Source organism: Dipodomys ordii, unplaced genomic scaffold (assembly GCF_000151885.1).
Source record: "Dipodomys ordii isolate 6190 unplaced genomic scaffold, Dord_2.0 Scaffold3, whole genome shotgun sequence".
In the NCBI taxonomy this organism is placed as follows: Eukaryota; Metazoa; Chordata; class Mammalia; order Rodentia; family Heteromyidae; genus Dipodomys; species Dipodomys ordii.
This window is the reverse complement of record NW_012267219.1, coordinates 15,836,437-15,853,930: the sequence shown is the minus strand read 5'-3', so window position 1 is coordinate 15,853,930 and position 17,494 is coordinate 15,836,437. Positions and strand designations below refer to the sequence as shown.

The 17,494-nt window shown below is 34.1% G+C and overlaps 1 protein-coding gene across 1 annotated transcript in view; it reads right to left on the bottom strand.

Annotated features, from left to right (window-relative positions):
- The window catches only part of Zdhhc17 (zinc finger, DHHC-type containing 17), a 76,949-nt gene that overhangs the window by 19,086 nt on the left and 40,369 nt on the right, over window positions 1–17,494 (bottom strand). Inside the window, exons 6-8 of the mRNA XM_013022022.1 lie at window positions 13,791–13,855; window positions 12,998–13,160; window positions 5,917–6,042 (exon numbers count right to left, since the gene is read on the bottom strand). Of these exons, the coding sequence (XP_012877476.1) occupies window positions 5,917–6,042; window positions 12,998–13,160; window positions 13,791–13,855 (354 nt within the window). The remainder of the gene's footprint in view (window positions 1–5,916; window positions 6,043–12,997; window positions 13,161–13,790; window positions 13,856–17,494) is intronic.

Sequence of the window (17,494 nt, the reverse complement as noted above, 5' to 3'; positions counted from 1 at the left end):
ACAAAGATTAGCTAGAAGATGATTCATGACAAATACTCCATTTTAATCCAGGCATTGTTATCTATAGAGACAAAGGCAATGAAAATAACAGTGTATAATCCATGAACTATATCAGATGAGGAAAGCTGAGGATACTAATATGGACAAGATATTCCAAATATATTAAAATTTTTAAATCAGATACAGAATAAAACCAAACAATCTATGGAGTCTCAGAGCCTGGAGATATGTACCTCTGAATACCTATCAAGGCACAGTGCTCAAAACTTTAGAGGTAGTTAGCTCTAATTCACTTTTGTGCTGTTTATTAGAAAACCAATACTTAGAAGCATAAAACTTATATTCTTCCTTGTAATACCTACCACAAATGCACTTTCAAAACAGTACAAAGGGGCTGGGAAGGTGGCTCAGTGGTAGAGCGCTTGCCTTGCATGCATGAGGCCCTGGGTTCGATTCCTCAGCACCACATAAGCAAAAAGAAAAAAGCCAGAAGTGGCGCTGTGGCTCAAGTGGAAGAGCGCTAGCCTTGAGCTGAAGAGCTGAGGGACAGCGCCCACGCCCAGAGTTCAGGCCCCATGGCCGGACCCCCCAAAAAACAAGAAAAACCCCAAAAAACAAAACAGTACAAAGTATTCTTGTTTCTTTCTAATAAGAGCCTTCACAAACTTATCAGCTATGGAGTATCTCCTGAATTACCTTAGGTGACAAATTATGTAATTTTTAGTTGTGGTCTAACAAAGCTCAATATATGAATATTACTTCTTCAAATATCTTTCTGAGAACTAAGATTATATCACACATTTTTAGTACCTATTTTGTATTGTTGACTTCTAGTGAAATAATTTTTCATAAAAATGACCATGATTTTACCAACTAAATATATAATCTTAACTTAGTCTAATTAATTTAAATGTTAAGTTTTAAGAGTCTCCTTTTGTTACAGTACAATAACAAATCCAGCTTTGTCTTAGTGTGTGTAAGCTTATATTAGAGAAGATTTAAAACTTAGAGGACAAAGTAGGTAAGTATTGGAGAGAAGGTAAATGTGCTGCAATCTGAAACAGTATTTTCTAAAATTATTTTGAATTTAGTTTTAGTTAAGGCACTTGTTCATCATCAGCATTTATCACAATTTTTCATTAAAAAATTAATATATAAAATTTTTTTACAATTTCTGATGTGTACAATTCTTGAAGTTTTGGTTGATTAGTATTATAACCTGCATCAAAATCAAAATACTTAACAGTTCTATCAAACGCAACCCCCTGCCACCCCCCAAACTTCTGGTTTTAGATCAAGAAAACTAAGAATCCAATTTCCATCCCTGTAAAGATTTTCTTTGCAGGAATATCATATAAGTGGGATATAATGAATGTAGCCTTTTAAGTTTGGTATTTGCCACTTGTCATTCAGAGAATATACTTGACATTTATCTATGTTGCTGTGTGTCAATTATTTTCATTTTTCAGTGCTGAGTAGAATTTTATTACATGAAGCCACCCATAATCCTAGCTACTCAAGATCAGTTAGGAGTTCACTCCAGGGCTGGGAAGGTGGCTCAGTGGTAGAGCGCTTGCCTTGCATGCTCGATGCACTGGGTTCGATTCCTCAGCACCACATAAGCAAAAAGAAAAAAGCCGGAAGTGGCGCTGTGGCTCAAGTGGTAGAGCACTAGCCTTGAGCTGAAGAGCTGAGGGACAGCGCCCAGGCCCAGAGTTCAGGCCCCACGACCGGGCCCCAAAAAAAAAAAAAAAAAAGGAGTTCACTCCAAGCAACAAGTCTGAGACCCCATCTCAACCAATAAAAAAACTGCAACCAATAAAAAACTGGGTGTGGTGACATCCCAGCTACTTGGGGATCATAAAGAGAAACAATGTAGTCCAGGCTAGGAAAAATGTAAGATCTTATTTCAAAAAACAACCAAAGCAAAAAGGAGTGGGGGTGTGGCTTGAATGGCAAAACACCAGTGCAAAGTCCTGAGTACAAACTCCAATATAACCACTACCACCACCCCGAAAAGAAAAAAATAATTCTATTGCATATATATATATATATATATATATATATATATATATACACACCATATTTAGTCATGCCTCATATAACAGATCAGAACTGTTTCTAGTTTAGGAGATTTATCAATAAAGCCATTACAAGCATTTTCATACAGGTTTTTTTCATGAAGTTGTTTATTTTATTCTCTATGTAGGACATTTAAGTCCAATTAAATCTTTCAAAAAATTTCAAACTATCATTTACTATACATAATATTATAAAGATGTATTGGTGATATGTTGCTATATACATATCAAAAATCTATTTCCTTCCATATTTTATAATTGAAATTTCCATTTCTGTAGTAATTTGAAGAATTTTATAATGAATACCTGCGTACCCATCACTTAGATTCTACAACTCAATAACCGATGGTTTTTTGTGTGTGTGTGTGTCAGTCCTGGGGATTTGAACCCAAGACCTAAGTGCTATCCCTGAGTTATTTTTGCTCAAGGCTAATGTTCTACCATTTGAACCACAACTCTTCTTCTGACTTTTTGGTGGTTAACTGGAGATAAGAGTCTTATGAACTTTCCAGCCCAGGGTGGCTTCAAACTGTGATCCTTAGATCTCAGCATCCTGAGTAGCTAGGATTACAGGTGTGATCCACTGGTACCCAACTCAGTAACCCAATTCTACCTTTCATTTGAAATATGGATCCACACGAAATTATAATAAATTATATAAACATATTACCTGGAATGTGTTTATAGATTCCAAGTAATCTATATCCAACTCTTGTTGTAATTAGGTATGCCATCACAACCAGACTATTAGCCTTGATACAGTCAAGATACAGAATATTCAATCACTAAAAATAGTTTCTAGTACCTCTTTTACCTGGAAATCACTAATGTGTAAGCTTTCCATTTCTGTAATTTCAAGAATGTTACATAAATGAAACCATATCATATGTAACCTATGATACTGGCTTTTTCATGTATACAATTATGCTCCAATATTCATCCAAATTACTACATTCTGTAGTTGTCTGTAATTTGGGGCTATAACTATGTTGTAAGTGTTAGTGTACAAGTTTTTGTGTGAAGGTGTTTTAAATTTTCCTAGAATGAATAGCAATTATGTTTGGTTTTCTCTTGTTGTTTTAGAAACTGCCAAACTGTTTACTCTTTTACATTCCCATCAACAAAGTCTGAGTCCTTTATACAGACTCTGCATCCTCACTGATGTTCACTGTTGCTAACTTATAATTCGTAGTCATCCTGACATGTAAACCACTAGGATTTTAATTTGTATTCCCTTATTCCCTAATGATATTGAATATCTGTCTTTATCTGCCATCTGTATACTTTCCTTAGCAAAATATGTTTTCTTTAGCCCATTTTAAAATTAGATTATTTGTTCTTTTTATTGTTATTTTGAGAGTTCTTTATATACCTTGGATATATAAAGATATATCATTTGTTAGACACATGTCCTACCAATATTATTTCCCCATCACTAGCAATTTTTTTTGGTGAGTATGAGTGTAACTAGGAACTAAATACAGGCCCTTGTGCTTGCTAAGCAAGTGTTCTACCACTTTAATGAGCCTAGTCATACAGCTATTTTGCTTGTTTTTGTTTCCCGTAGTAATTAAGGCTCAAACACTTGACAGGCAAGTGCTCTATAGCACTGAACTGTATCAATAACTCTTGGTGTTTTGAGATAGGGTCTTAAGATACTATTCAGGCTAGTTTGATCTCCCTATGTAGTCCAGACTGGCCTTGAACACTAGGTTCTTCCAAGTACTGGGATTACAGATATGTGCTACCCACTTAGCTTGTAGGTTGTCTATTTTTTTTAAAAAGGCAGAATGAGTAGATTTCACTTATTTAGTGAGATTGGTATTTGAATTCCTGATTGCTAGGCAGCCTCTTCTAACACTCTTAGTAGGGTCTTCAAAAGAGAAAAAAGTTTTAAATTTCCATTAAGGCTAGTTTATTTTTATTGCTTTTCCTTTATGGATTGTGCTATAAAATTTAACTTTATACATTAATACAACATCTAGAATTTAAAAGTAATTTTGATCTGACTATGTATATTAAAGTACAAGTCCAGAATACTTACGTTCAAAAAGGAAATATAAAAGTTATGCCCATGTGATTTTTTGTTGCTTTGTATGTCTCTCCCCCATGTTATAACCCCTGTTTTCACTGTATTTGATGTTGGTATAATTTGGGGAGGGGAAGGGAAAAACAAAATGTTTAAATAGGGATACAGGTTGATCCATTGTAACAATGAAATATATAAGACACTAGGTTGAAAAACAAACTTTACAGTTTAGGTGGGGGAACTGAACATGGTAGGGGAAACAAAGGGGGAGGCAACAATGCTCATGTAACTGTAACTCCTCTGTACAGTATTTTCACAATAAAAAACTTATTAAAAATTATGGGATTTTCCAGAGTAACATTCTCATTTCTAGCTTACTTATAAAACATTTGCCATTTTTTTACTCTGCTTAAAATACTGCTCTAAAGTTTGGATGACATAACAAAATAAAAATAATTTGCTCTGTCATTTCTAATATTAATTGAACAGATTATACAGTATTCAAGAACTATTCATTATTCTCAGGCTTTGAAAGCAGGGCAAGTTCATTAACTATCAACTCCAATCAGTCAACTTTTCTTTTAGTAGAAATATTTTATTTTAAGGAAGCAAGATTCTGCTCTTTGAGAAATGTTTTTGTTTTTTTGGGTCCAGTCATGGGGCCTGAACTCTGGGCCTGCGCACTGTCCCTCAGCTCTCCAGCTCAAGGCTAGCGCTCTACCACTTGAGCCACAGCGCCACTTCCGGCTTTTTTCTTTTTGCTTATGTGGTGCTGAGGAATCGAACCCAGGACCTTGTGCATGCAAAGCAAGCGCTCTACCACTGAGCTACCTTCCCAGCCCATCTTTGAGAAATGTTTTAAGTTTTGAAATTACATTACTATATTTAGGCAGGTGAGCCAATATCAATACAGTGTAACCTAAAGTTATGTGGAAAACCTAAAAAAGGCTGTCCATAATCAAAACTAGTTTTTCTCTCTAAAAAATTGATAGCATGTCACAAGAGTATGGAAAACTCCTCAACTGGAGCTACAGTTGTTAGTTCCAAAATGGATATATATATATTAGGACTGCAATAGTTCACACAATTTACTACACTAAAAAATAAACATATACAGGGAGAACCTTTATCTTTATTTTATTACTTTATCCATCTATTTAGAGTATTTATTTTGTGGCACTAGGGGCTGAACTTAGGACTTGGTGCTTGTTAGGTCAGTTTTCTACCACATGAGCTACTTATTTCCTTAGGCTTTTTTTTTTTTTTTTGCTTCTTATAGTTAAGCCTCACATGTTTTGCATAAGCCAGCCTGAACCAACCTAGTTCCTTTGATTTATGCTTTGTATGTAGCAGGTTAACAAGTAGCACATCCAACTATTAGGTGAGATGGGAGTCTTGCTAACTTCTTGATCAGGCTAGCCTCAAACCATAATCATCCTGGTCACCTCCCAAGTAGCTAGGATTACTTACATGTGTGAGCCACTGTGCCTAGCTGACAGCCATTATTTTTATGATTATTTAACAAAAGCCAGGTGAGTCAGTAAACTAAAACTTAAGTTAGTAACCTGTAGAGATATAATTTTATACATTTTTATCATTCTTAATTATGAAATAATTCAAATAGACTACAAGCCAAAAAAATCTCAGAAAAATTATTTACCCTGACTTTATTCTGGTTGAAACAGTATTTTAAAAATTATGCTGGGAAATCTCAAAATTGAAGTCTGTGAATATAAATGCTAGAAAATATGGTTATGAATCTTACTTGAAAGGTTATAGACTGAAAATCTTTAGTCATAAGTTTACCTTATCGGCTTTTAGCTTTCTGAGGAAAGATGGATTGTCATATCCTTTTGCTTGCCTTGCCTCTTGCAAATGGTTGATCATCCACACATTTTTCCTCTGCTTTGCCAAATCAAGTGCTGATTCACCCTGATAATATAAACAGACAAAATTCACATTAAAAATAACTATTTTAGTAACTTTAGTAATTAAGAACTTCCATAAAAATAAGCTGACCATATTAATTCATTAACATTATTTTGACATTGAGTAAAGTCAATGTAAAGAATCTAAATCAAAACCTTCATTACCATTTCCCAGACAAAGTATAATACAAAATGTATTTTTTCAACTGACTTTGTAGTTATATCTTTCCTAGCATTTTGACATCTTTAAGAGCAAATCAAAAAGTAGGTATTTTAGCACCTGCTGGATCAGAGGCTATTACTAAGTTTATGAGTTATCTTCTTTACAGATTTCAGAAGTAATACCTACTGCTGAAAACCACCCTGCAGTAAATCAACTTGTAAAAAGTATCTCTCAGCCTTATTTTGGTGATGAGAAAAGCCTTAAGAAGAGAATATGGAAGAAAAAGAGTCTGTTTCTATTAATCTACTAAATTCTTGACATACCTTAATTTCATTCACTTATACAGAAATTTCCAAAGAGAACAAAAGAATAGTAGTTTAGTTCAAGTGAGAAATTAAAAAGTCCCTTAACACCAAGAAAAGAACACCACTGAGTATAATAGGTCTAAGACATATCAAAGTAAGAAATAACAAGTAAATATTTCAAACCCTATACATATGCTTCATTTTGCTTTTACTAATTTAAAATCATGATTTCTCCTTTTGCAAATTGGTCATACCTACAGTTTAAGTCTAATATTTAGTGTCCTCCATTATTTATCTACTTCTTTAGGAAATTAAAATTGTTTGATTAATTTTGAAGAATGTTAGATGATATTCAAATTACTTTAAAATTTTAAATTTTATTTCAAAATACTGGTTAAAAATAATACAAGATTAAGAGATCTTAAGATATCTTATTTATGAGGGATGATTACTTATCAAATATGGAGTAGTTTATTTTTAAAAAAACACAAAAAATGAAATAAAACATAACCACTACCACCAATGGCAACAGCTATTACAAAAGTTAACAACAAAAGCTCAACCAATCTTTTAATTAAGGAACTAATAATGTTTAATAAAGAATGGGCTAATCTAACTGAATCTTCTAAAAATAGGGATATTTATTTTCCATATTTCCTTGCTTATTCCAGAATTCCATCACCTAAATTGTCAGAACCAGCTAAATTAATCCAAACTATAAATATTACCTGAATAATAGCAATCCCTTGGGTAACAACTCCCAGAGAATATCCTGCAGTTGCCTCGGTCCAGCTGAGCATCCCTTCCACTAGAGGGCCATGTGACACCTAAGGATAGCCTAGACAAAAAGATTGAGGGAGCTTTAAAAAATCTTTCAACTACTCCTCTAGTCATCTGACTGTTTGTTTGTTTTTAATACTTCTTTTATTCAGCTGGTAAAATAAACAAACAGGTTAACTTTAAGTTAATTAAAGAATTATACTAAAACCGGGATTCTGATTCAAGTCTATATTTGATCACTCCATGTCCTAGTCAAAGAAAGTAGTAACAGTAACATCGTAAGAATCCACATGGAGTATTTACAGACTATGTTACTGGTAAAATAAATTCTTCAAGGGTTTTGATCAGATCAACATCATAACTATGATGAAATATTATCTAAAATTTTGCCTGAGATTGAATATTATTGTCAAAACTAAGGAAAACTGGTTAGAGACCATCTAGGTCAGGTATTTGAGAGGTAATAAAAAACTACTTTGTGAAATATTTCTTACCTCCTTTCAAGAAGCCAAGAGATCTTTCAATATACTAGCAGAGCTCCATAATTTGTATTCTACACAAGCCAAAATTTATATCCTTTTGATAATTGTGGGGGGGGGAAAGCTTGGGAAAGCCCTGGATTAACTGTTTTCCCCAAACTCAATTCATCTAAATTTACCTCATTTAACCAATATCATATGGTATAGAATAAAACATTATTTTCTAGAAATTCACACGTGAGATATCACAAAAAGTCTATAAAGCATAGTCTATAATTTTATTGTTTCTTTGTATGTCAAATCATGTCCCCCTATTGTTGTCACTGAACACGATTCAAATTTATGATATGTTAACTATTATCTAGGACCATGGTTCATATATTCTATTGAGTTGTATGTTGAAAGCCACTAGTCCTGACTGCAGAAAAATGCAAGGTGTCCATGGGCTCACCCCATCCAAAGTCAGAATCAAGAGTGACAATCTCCAACTAGGGTTTTTAGCTATTCCTGATCCTCTCCCAAGGATTACAACAGCTATCTTGTATCGACTATCATTTTAATATTGTCTTCAAAATTAGTTACATTTTATTTTGATTAAAGACTCATTCATTTATACAAAAATGGAATTCCTTATAAGAAACTAATTTGCAGGTGTAAATCTCTAGTTAATATAAAGATTTCTAAGAAACTTAAAAATGTTATGAAAAAAATTTCATTTTAGCCAAGTGTCAGTGGTTCATGCCTGTAATCCTAGCTACTTGGGTGACTAACATCTGAGGATCATGGTTCAAAGCCAGCCTGGGCAGGAAAGTCTGTGAAACTCATCTCCAATTAAACACCAAAAAAAGCCAAAAATGGTAGAGCACTAGTCTTGACCATAAAAGCTTAGGGATAGTGTCTGGCTCCAAGTTAAAGCCCCAGGACTGGTACATACACAAAAAAATCATTTTAGAAGAAAAAGAAGCTAAGCACCTGTGGCTCATGACTGTAATCCTAGCTACTCAGTTTGACCAATATAACTTTTTGTAGCTCCTGCAATCAAATCCAGATTTGTAGCCTAGATTGTACATTTGGTTTGGGGGGGGGGGTTGTTTGTTTTGTTTTTTAAATGCTGGCACTAGGGCTTTAACTCAGGGCCTCAAGCTGTGGCTCAGCTTGCTTGCTTGCTCATGGTTTGCTCTTTACAATTTGCTGGTTAATTGGAGTTGGGAATCCTGAGGACTTTTCTGCCAAGGCTGGCTTTGAAACTGCTTCCTGCAGGTCTCAGCCACTGACTAGCTGGGATTATAGGCCTGAGCCACCAATGCCAACTCTATTTTACCATTTTATATGACAATAAAGATTTCTTTCCTAACTCTTAAAGTTTAAAAAATATAATGTTGTAAAATGAAAATTTGAAAAATTGTAAGTACAGGTACACTTTGTCAGTTTCTCAAGAAAATAAAACTTTTTAAAATAAAACTGTTTCCTTTCAAAATCTGCTGTAATCTTTCATTAATTTAATACAATGTAGGTTTAAAAAACACCACTTCAAATTAAATTTTATCAAAACAAATCATCCTTATCAACCTATCATCCTTATTCCCATATATTTCTCCTTCAGTCTTCACAACCTCAGCATATATCAAGACAATCAATAAAAATTAAACCTACATCATCAGTGGTACTTTCTTTTATACCCAAATAAAATCTATCTTTTCATTTCTACTCCAAAATATGTCCAAATCCATTCATTTTTATCTCTACTCTTGAATCCTAGGGCAAACTAAAACATCACTTGCCTAATTAAATACAAAAGCCTGATTGTTCAACATTCCAATTTTCTTAATTATCCAATGCATTCTTCATTATAACCAAATAGTATTTTTGAAGTATCTGTCTTTTCAAACAAAAATCATACCACATAGCCATCCTATATAAGTATATCCCATAACTTGAAAGTAAAATTAAAGCTCTTATTGTGGCATTGCCTGACCTACTTGCTTCAACTGACTTACCTCCTTGCTCACTATACCCTGGCTAAGCTGTACTTATTTCTACTTTTCACATGGCAACCATATCGCACTTAGAAGCCTACCCTTGCTTACACTTGATTCTCTACATGCAATTTTTTACATGTAAGTTTCAAAGTACTATTCTTAATTTTTTTGGGGGGTCCGGTCGTGGGGCCTGAACTCTGGGCCTGGGCGCTGTCCCTCAGCTCTTCAGCTCAAGGCTAGCACTCTACCACTTGAGCCACAGTACCACTTCCAGCTTTTTTCTTTTTGCTTATGTGGTGCTGAGGAATCGAACCCAGGGCCTCAGGCATACAAGGCAAGAGCTCTACCACTGAGCCACCTTCCCAGCCCCTTTTCTTAATTTTCAAAGCAAATGTCACTTCCTCAGAGGCATTCTCAAATCATGCTCACTTCCTCTGGCCCTCAGACCTGTCATTCAATCATCTAGTTTTAAAAAAGTTACTTGTCTATTTCTTCAACAGACTGTAAGTTCTGAGAGAAAAAGGACCTTACCTGCCTTGAACATTGTCATTACTCACAATAAACAGTGTTTGTAGGATGAAGAAAAATATGGCTTTTCTGTGAATAATGGAAATGCTCAATTTCAGGAGAAAAAGTATCTGATACTTATTTCATCCTTCTAATTACATAAAAAGTTATTTTAAAACAAAAATCTACTTATCAGCAAAGCAGATGAAAGATAATTTTCCCAAGAAAGTACACATATTGCCTGAGGAAGTACTTCCCTGGAATTCCTTTTCTCTGGAAGTCAACTCACTCCAGAAACTATCAGAGAATTACATAAAAAAAAAAACCTGTGGGTGGATGGCTCAAGTGGTAGAGTACCTGCCCAGTAAGTCCAACACCCTGGGTTCAATCCCCAGTATTACAAAAAAAATGGGGGGTAACTGGGGGAGGGCATCCTACCCTTTCTTTGAAGCATCCTGAGATCTAACTTTCAAAATAAAAATGTATAAAAAAATAACATTTTCTGTTATTAGCCAAACCTAAATATATATGAGATAATTAACAATGAAAAGAAATGTGGGCATGAAAAAGAGTCATGAATTAAAATAAAAGATGTATAAGCACAATTATGATTTCAATTACTGGACACAGTAGACCCCACAAGGTATTCTGGTCTTGGTACCGTATAAATGATGTGTCTAAACCTAAAAGACATTTTTTTAAACAGGCACAAAAGCACTTAAATAATTCAAGTATTTTATTTTTACCATTATCTTTCAGCTGAAGTTAATTATGGATTAACTCTTTTACTAACATTAAAAACCAATACAATTGGGGCTGAGAAGGTGGCCAGAAGTGGCACTATGGCTCAAGTGGTAGGGTGCTAGCCTTGAGCTGAAGAGCTGAGGGACAGCGTCCAGGCCCAGAGTTCAGCCCCCACAACTGACAAAAATAAAAGTATATATATGTGTGTGTGTGTGTGTGTATATATATATGAATACACATATACATATATATTCATATATACACACATACATATATATATATACACACACACACACACACACACACATTACTCGTTTCAAATCACAGAACTCTATTACTGTCATAATTCTTGGTATTCCCTTCATTTTTATATATTGATATGACTACTGACAGAAAGTATACAGAGACTACTCTCCATACTGATAATATGGGTTCTTCTTCCATTTCTTTTGTCTCAGCAAGGCAACAGTTACTTCTATACAGAAGAGCACACCACTGGCAAGCTAGCATAAGATTGGCTATTTTTTTTTAAATAATGTAACAATAAATACACTGAAATATATTCGTGATACATGATCATCTTAGGAATGTCCATCTGGCAGCAAAGGAAAAGAAAGTAACACTAGAAAGCAATTTAGATACTGGAACATGATAAATCTTACTAAATATTTCTTATGGGAATACTTGTCAGGTTACTCAAACTTCTTTTTTTATTCTTTGGCCTGGGGTCAGCCTAATTTACTAATCCAGTGTTACAAAGTAATTCAAAACCTACTATATATAAAAAACAAACATCGTTCTAATATATAAAGAGGCAGAAAAGTAGACTGGCAGAGTCATGACAGCCAGCTTAGGTAAAATGAAAGACTATGCAGAAGTCTTCATTTAGACAATAAACAGAGCGCCCATCATGCACCAGGCACTATGCTATACTGACTTTTCTTTTCCTGTATTCAACAGTAGATACTGGGCCATTCTGAGCACTTTGGGTAGGATACGAGGACTTGAAGTTTTAAAAGAAAATATATGATTTTTATTAATTTCTAAGTTCCCAATATTCACTTTTAAGTACAAATGATATTTATAGCTAGCTTCATTCTAAAAATTGGTTATACTATAAATAAAGAATTAAACTCTAGGTCTAGGTTATTTCATTTTATACCTTAACCTTCTCTTCTTAAAGAAACCAAATTGAAGAATTACTCATTGGAACATTAAGAAATGCCCTGATCCAGCAAGAGATACCTACTTTTTGATTGGCCATTTCAGACTAATTTGTGGCTTTAATTACTTCATGCTAGCACATATTCTTTAGACATTTATGAAACATGGCTCCCAAAATACTATGAATTCCAACCAAAAATTTAAAAACATTACTCAATAGATACAGTTTTATCTTATACTAATATTTAACATCATTTCAGAGATGTAGAATCTGTTGTCATAAGACATATGGATTCTCATTATGTATTCATAAAAAGTGTACATATTTTTAAAGACCCAGAGATTATGTATTAATTATGCATTTCTCTTAGATAATTTATTATACTTATCCTGGGTTAGGTCATCATTTGGGTAGGGTGGGGGGTTTCTCTTAGAAACATCATAAGGGTATTTACAAATATAAAGTCTTAATCGTTAAAAAAATAAGACAATATAAAATGGCCAAGTTAAAATTATTGCTAAAATATAAGTTATGTGATTTAGTTACAAATTATTATATTTTTTGTAATGATCTTCTAGAAAAATTAGAAACCTATTTTACTTCATCAACAAAAAATACAAATAAAATCTCATATGAATTCATTAATGAAAAGGCCACTGACAAATATTACTAAAATACTGTAAGAATAGCAAGTGATTCAATCTTTCAACAACTACTACATGAAAGAAAAGAACAGCACTAAATAGGTTTCCCAACTTTCACAGTTTTTAAAAAAACCTGTTTTATTGAGGAATTGACACATTAGCCACAAGGATCATCAATATAGGGTATTTTTACCTTTATATTCTGGGCATCAACATTAGCTCCAGCTTCCAGAAGAAGACTAATGACTGTTGTATTCCCTGCTAGTACTGCCCAGTGCAGAGCAGTGTTTTTGTGATACTTGTCACCAAGGTTAACTGAAACATTGAATGTTAAAAGCAATCTAGTTGGATCCACACTGAAAGGAAAAAAAAACAAACAAACAACAGACAACAACCCTAATTTCAATTATCAAAATCATTACAAATACTAATGTGATTGTGGGTGCATTCTCATTTCATCTTGGAACACTTTCAGTCTAATCTACTCAAACAGTAATGAGACAATTTTCTAATATGAAGTATTAAGAATGCATGACCCCCAAATCAAGTAATATGGTTCCAAGGGATAGCATTGCTACTGACATTTTTTTTTTTACTTTTAATTTAAAAATTGATGTCATGAATACTTATTTAAAGAATTTAAAGTTTTTAATTTTAATTTAGACTACTCCAAAAATGATTTAAGACAATTTACAAATGTATTAAATTTGCCAATTTGTAAATCACATAAAAATTACTTTATAAAGGAAGATAATCTCTTCTCCATTCTTAGAAATTATTTAAAGAGGAATAGATTAAAGAAGCTATAATTACTGAAGTACTGGTAAACACAGACACCGAACCATCCAAAGTGGTAATTTCTTATATATAATATTCATCATAACACTTGCAAGTATTAGTAAGTTTAACATTTACTGCTTTCTCTAATCATTGTTTTACAATGTATTATGCTGGAATGATCTGAGTATTTTATAATGGTTACATACCTATGTGTTCTATAAGCTGCCCACATTAAAGGTGTCATTCCATTCTGATCCATCATATCTACATCCTGATAGAGTAAAGTCAAACAGTAAGATTTTAAGATCCTAACCCAAATTATTTGGAAGCATCTAATTTATATATCATAGGAGAAGCTAATATAATACTACTCAATCAAGGATGATTTATAAAACTTCCTCTTCCTTAACTTTAAAACAAAAAAAGTATTGCCACTGCATATTCTAATTAATTTACATATTATTATATTTTATAGTTGCCCTTTTCAAGATGCAATATTTTACATTTAAAGATCTTTACCTATTCTGATCCTTCAGCCACAAAGGGAAGGTTAAGCAATTTAAGGTTAAGCTTGTTTATACGAATGTGAACTGGAGAAATAAAAACTCTATATATTCATAGCCATTTCCAAACAAAAAGACCCCACCTTTTTAACTGACTCAGAACTGTTTACTGTATTCTTCTCGTTTGGTATTTTATTGCTACACCTGTACATTTTTCAGTTACATAATTCCATAAAAAAATAATCCTCTGCTTTACATTCCACAATTTTCTACTTTTTCTTAGCTCATTATTTCAAAAAAATAAAATCTTTAAAGATCTTTAAATGACTACTTCTTGATTTTTTCAATATTAAGTGTTATTTTTCTGTTCAGTGTATTAAATAAGAACTTCTCAGAAGTATGGGTGCAACTCAGCAGTACAGAACCTGCTTGGCAAGATGTGATTCAGTTCACACAACAGTACTGTTAGGCATGGGTGGCTTACATCTGTAATCTTTGCTATTCAGGAGGCTGAGATCTGAGGATCACGATTCAAAGCCAGCCTGAGCAGGAAAGTCCATGAGACTTATCTCCAATTAATCACCAAAAGGCTGTGGCTCAAGAGGAGTTGTGGCTCAAATGGTAGTATGTAATGCTGAGCAAAAAACTCAGGGACTGCACCCAATCCTGATAACATTCCTTTCTATAGTTTAGTCTATGCTTAGGGAGAGAAAAGACTTTAGGATAAGGCAAATATAATACAGAGTTGCTATTCAACCATTTCATCACTATGAGACTGTGGAGAAATTAACTCTGAGCCTCAGGTTTTCCATCAAAAATATGAACACAAATGATTTCCTAAGGGTCCTGCTATGATTAAATAGAATAATGTGCTAAGTGTGGTGATATATACATCTTAAACCCAGCACTCAAGAAACTAAGGTAGGAGCAACAAGGTTAAAAAAAAGAAACCTAGAAGTGGCACTGTGACTCAAGTAGTAAAGTACTTACCTTGAGCTGAAACAGCTCAAGCTGGGACAGCACCCAGAGTTCAAGCCCCACGACCAACCAAAAATGTACTCATTTTATAATCTTAGAACATTTAAGACATTCATTAAATATTACTTTTCTTCTGCTTCTCTTCCCATCTCCTATACGGCAGTTTAAATCAAAGATGTATTACTTATCAATTAGTGGAAAGATAACATAGATAGTTCACTTTAAAACACTGCATGCCTTCATGCAGCAGTTCTCTGAAACACTATTACTTAAAAATGTCTCAAATGTGCACATTACTCAAGTGAACTAAAGAAAAAAGAAATTGAGACACTACATTAGAAAATGAATGTTTCCTCTGATGTCATTATTCTTCACCATGAATAATGCAATAAACATGTTCTCTAGCTTATGCAGAAATATAAGGAATAATATATTAGTTTAACAGTGTCACTGAGAGTATCTCCTACAGCCTCATTCAACAGTTCCAATACACTAGCTGATTGCTCTTTTATGTTCATATAAACTTAAAAAGTATTTTCTGAAGAAACAACCAACTTGCCTGTTACTTACATAAAATATATTTTATTCCTAATACAGTAATTTCAAGAAAGCTCAGTCAAATTTGATGGCTCAAAGCACTTTTGTTCTTAAAGTACTTTCTTTTCTTTGCAGGGCTGGAGATGAATGAAATCAGGACTTCATTCATACACGCCAACTAACTGTTCTATCTACTATTGAACTACATACAACCCTAGGCCTTAAACTTGCAAATTCTTGTGTTTCAGTTTCTTCTTCTTCATTACAAATCTTTCTATATACTTTTCAAAAAGTAAAGGCACTTAAAATATCAACAGAAAACAAAACCTCTTAAAATGGTATAAAAAGACAGATAGTGATGAGAGAAAGTGTGAGTAGACTGAATATACTGTACACATGTGTGAAAACATCAATGAAATTCCCCCTTGTTTAGCTAATGTATGCTAATTTAAAGATCTGCCTGTTCCATATCTTAGCTATGGTAAATAATGCTGCAATAAACATAGTTGTGCTGGTAGCTTTAGTATGGTCTTGCTTGTGATCATTTGGGTAAATGCCCAAAAGTGGGATTTGCTTGGTCATAGGGGAGGGAGCTCTATATGGAGTCTTTTGAGGAACCTCCATACTGCTTTCCAAAGTGGTTGAACAAGTTTACACTCCCACCAACAATGCAGTAAGGTTCCCTTCAGGCCACATCCCCTCCAGCATCTGTTGTTATTAGAGTTCTTGACTGTAGCCATTCTAACTAGAGTGAGGTGGTATCTCACTGTTGTTTTGATTTGCATTTCTTTTATGGCTAGGGAGGTTGAGCATTTCTTCATGTGTCTATTGGCCATCCTTCTTTCCTCTTCAGAGAAGTTTCTCTGTAGTCTTTAGCCCCCTTATTTATTGGGCAGTTGTTTCTTTGAGGATTTGTTGTTGGGGGATTTAATTTTTTGAGTTCCAGGTATATTTTAGATATGAGACCCTTGTCCGTTGTATAGCTAGTTCTTCGCCCAATTGGTGGGCTTTCTATTGATCTTGCTAGCTATGTCCTTTGTCATGCAGAAGCTCTGAAATTTCATGCAATCCCATTTGTCCAATCTTTCTTTCATATGTTGTGTTTCTGGGTCTCTATTAAGAAAAGTTTGGCCTGTGCCAAGGAGACCTAGGGTTTCTCCTATTCAATCCTGTAATGTTTTGAGAGTGTCTGCTTTGACTTCGAGGTCTTTGATCCATTTGGAGTTGATTCTGGTGCAGGGTGATATAAGGATCTAGCTTTAGTTTTCTACAAGTGATTAACCTTCAGTAGATGAATGGATCAAGAAAATGTGGATATACACAATGGAATTCTATGCCTCCATCAGAAAGAATGACATTGCCCCATTTGTTAGGAAATGGAAAGACTTGGAAAAAATTATATTAAGTGAAGTAAGCCAGGCCCAAAGAAATATAGGTCCCATGGTTTCCCTTATTTGCAATTACTAGTATATGTCTGAGACAAAGAGAAACTGTCAGACAAGTTGATGTTAGGCGAAAGGATTCAAATGTTTTTTCCTTTCTTGCGATTGTTTCCAACATATTTATAAAATGATTTCTTTGCTGCTTTGTTGTACCTCCCCCAGGGTATAAGCCCTGCTTTCACTGTATTTGATATTGATATAATTTATGGAGGGGAAGGGAAAAAACAAACTGTTTAAATAGGGATGCAGGTGGACCCATTACAACAATGAGATGTACAAGACATTATGTCGAAAAACGACCTTTACAATTTTGGCAGGGTGAGGGGGGTGGGGGAGGGGGAGGAGAGTGGGACTGGGGGGGGTGGAGAGGGGAAAGGATGGTATGGGGAAACAAAGGAGGAGGCAACAATGCTTGATAAGAAATGTACTCACTATCTTGCCCATGTAATT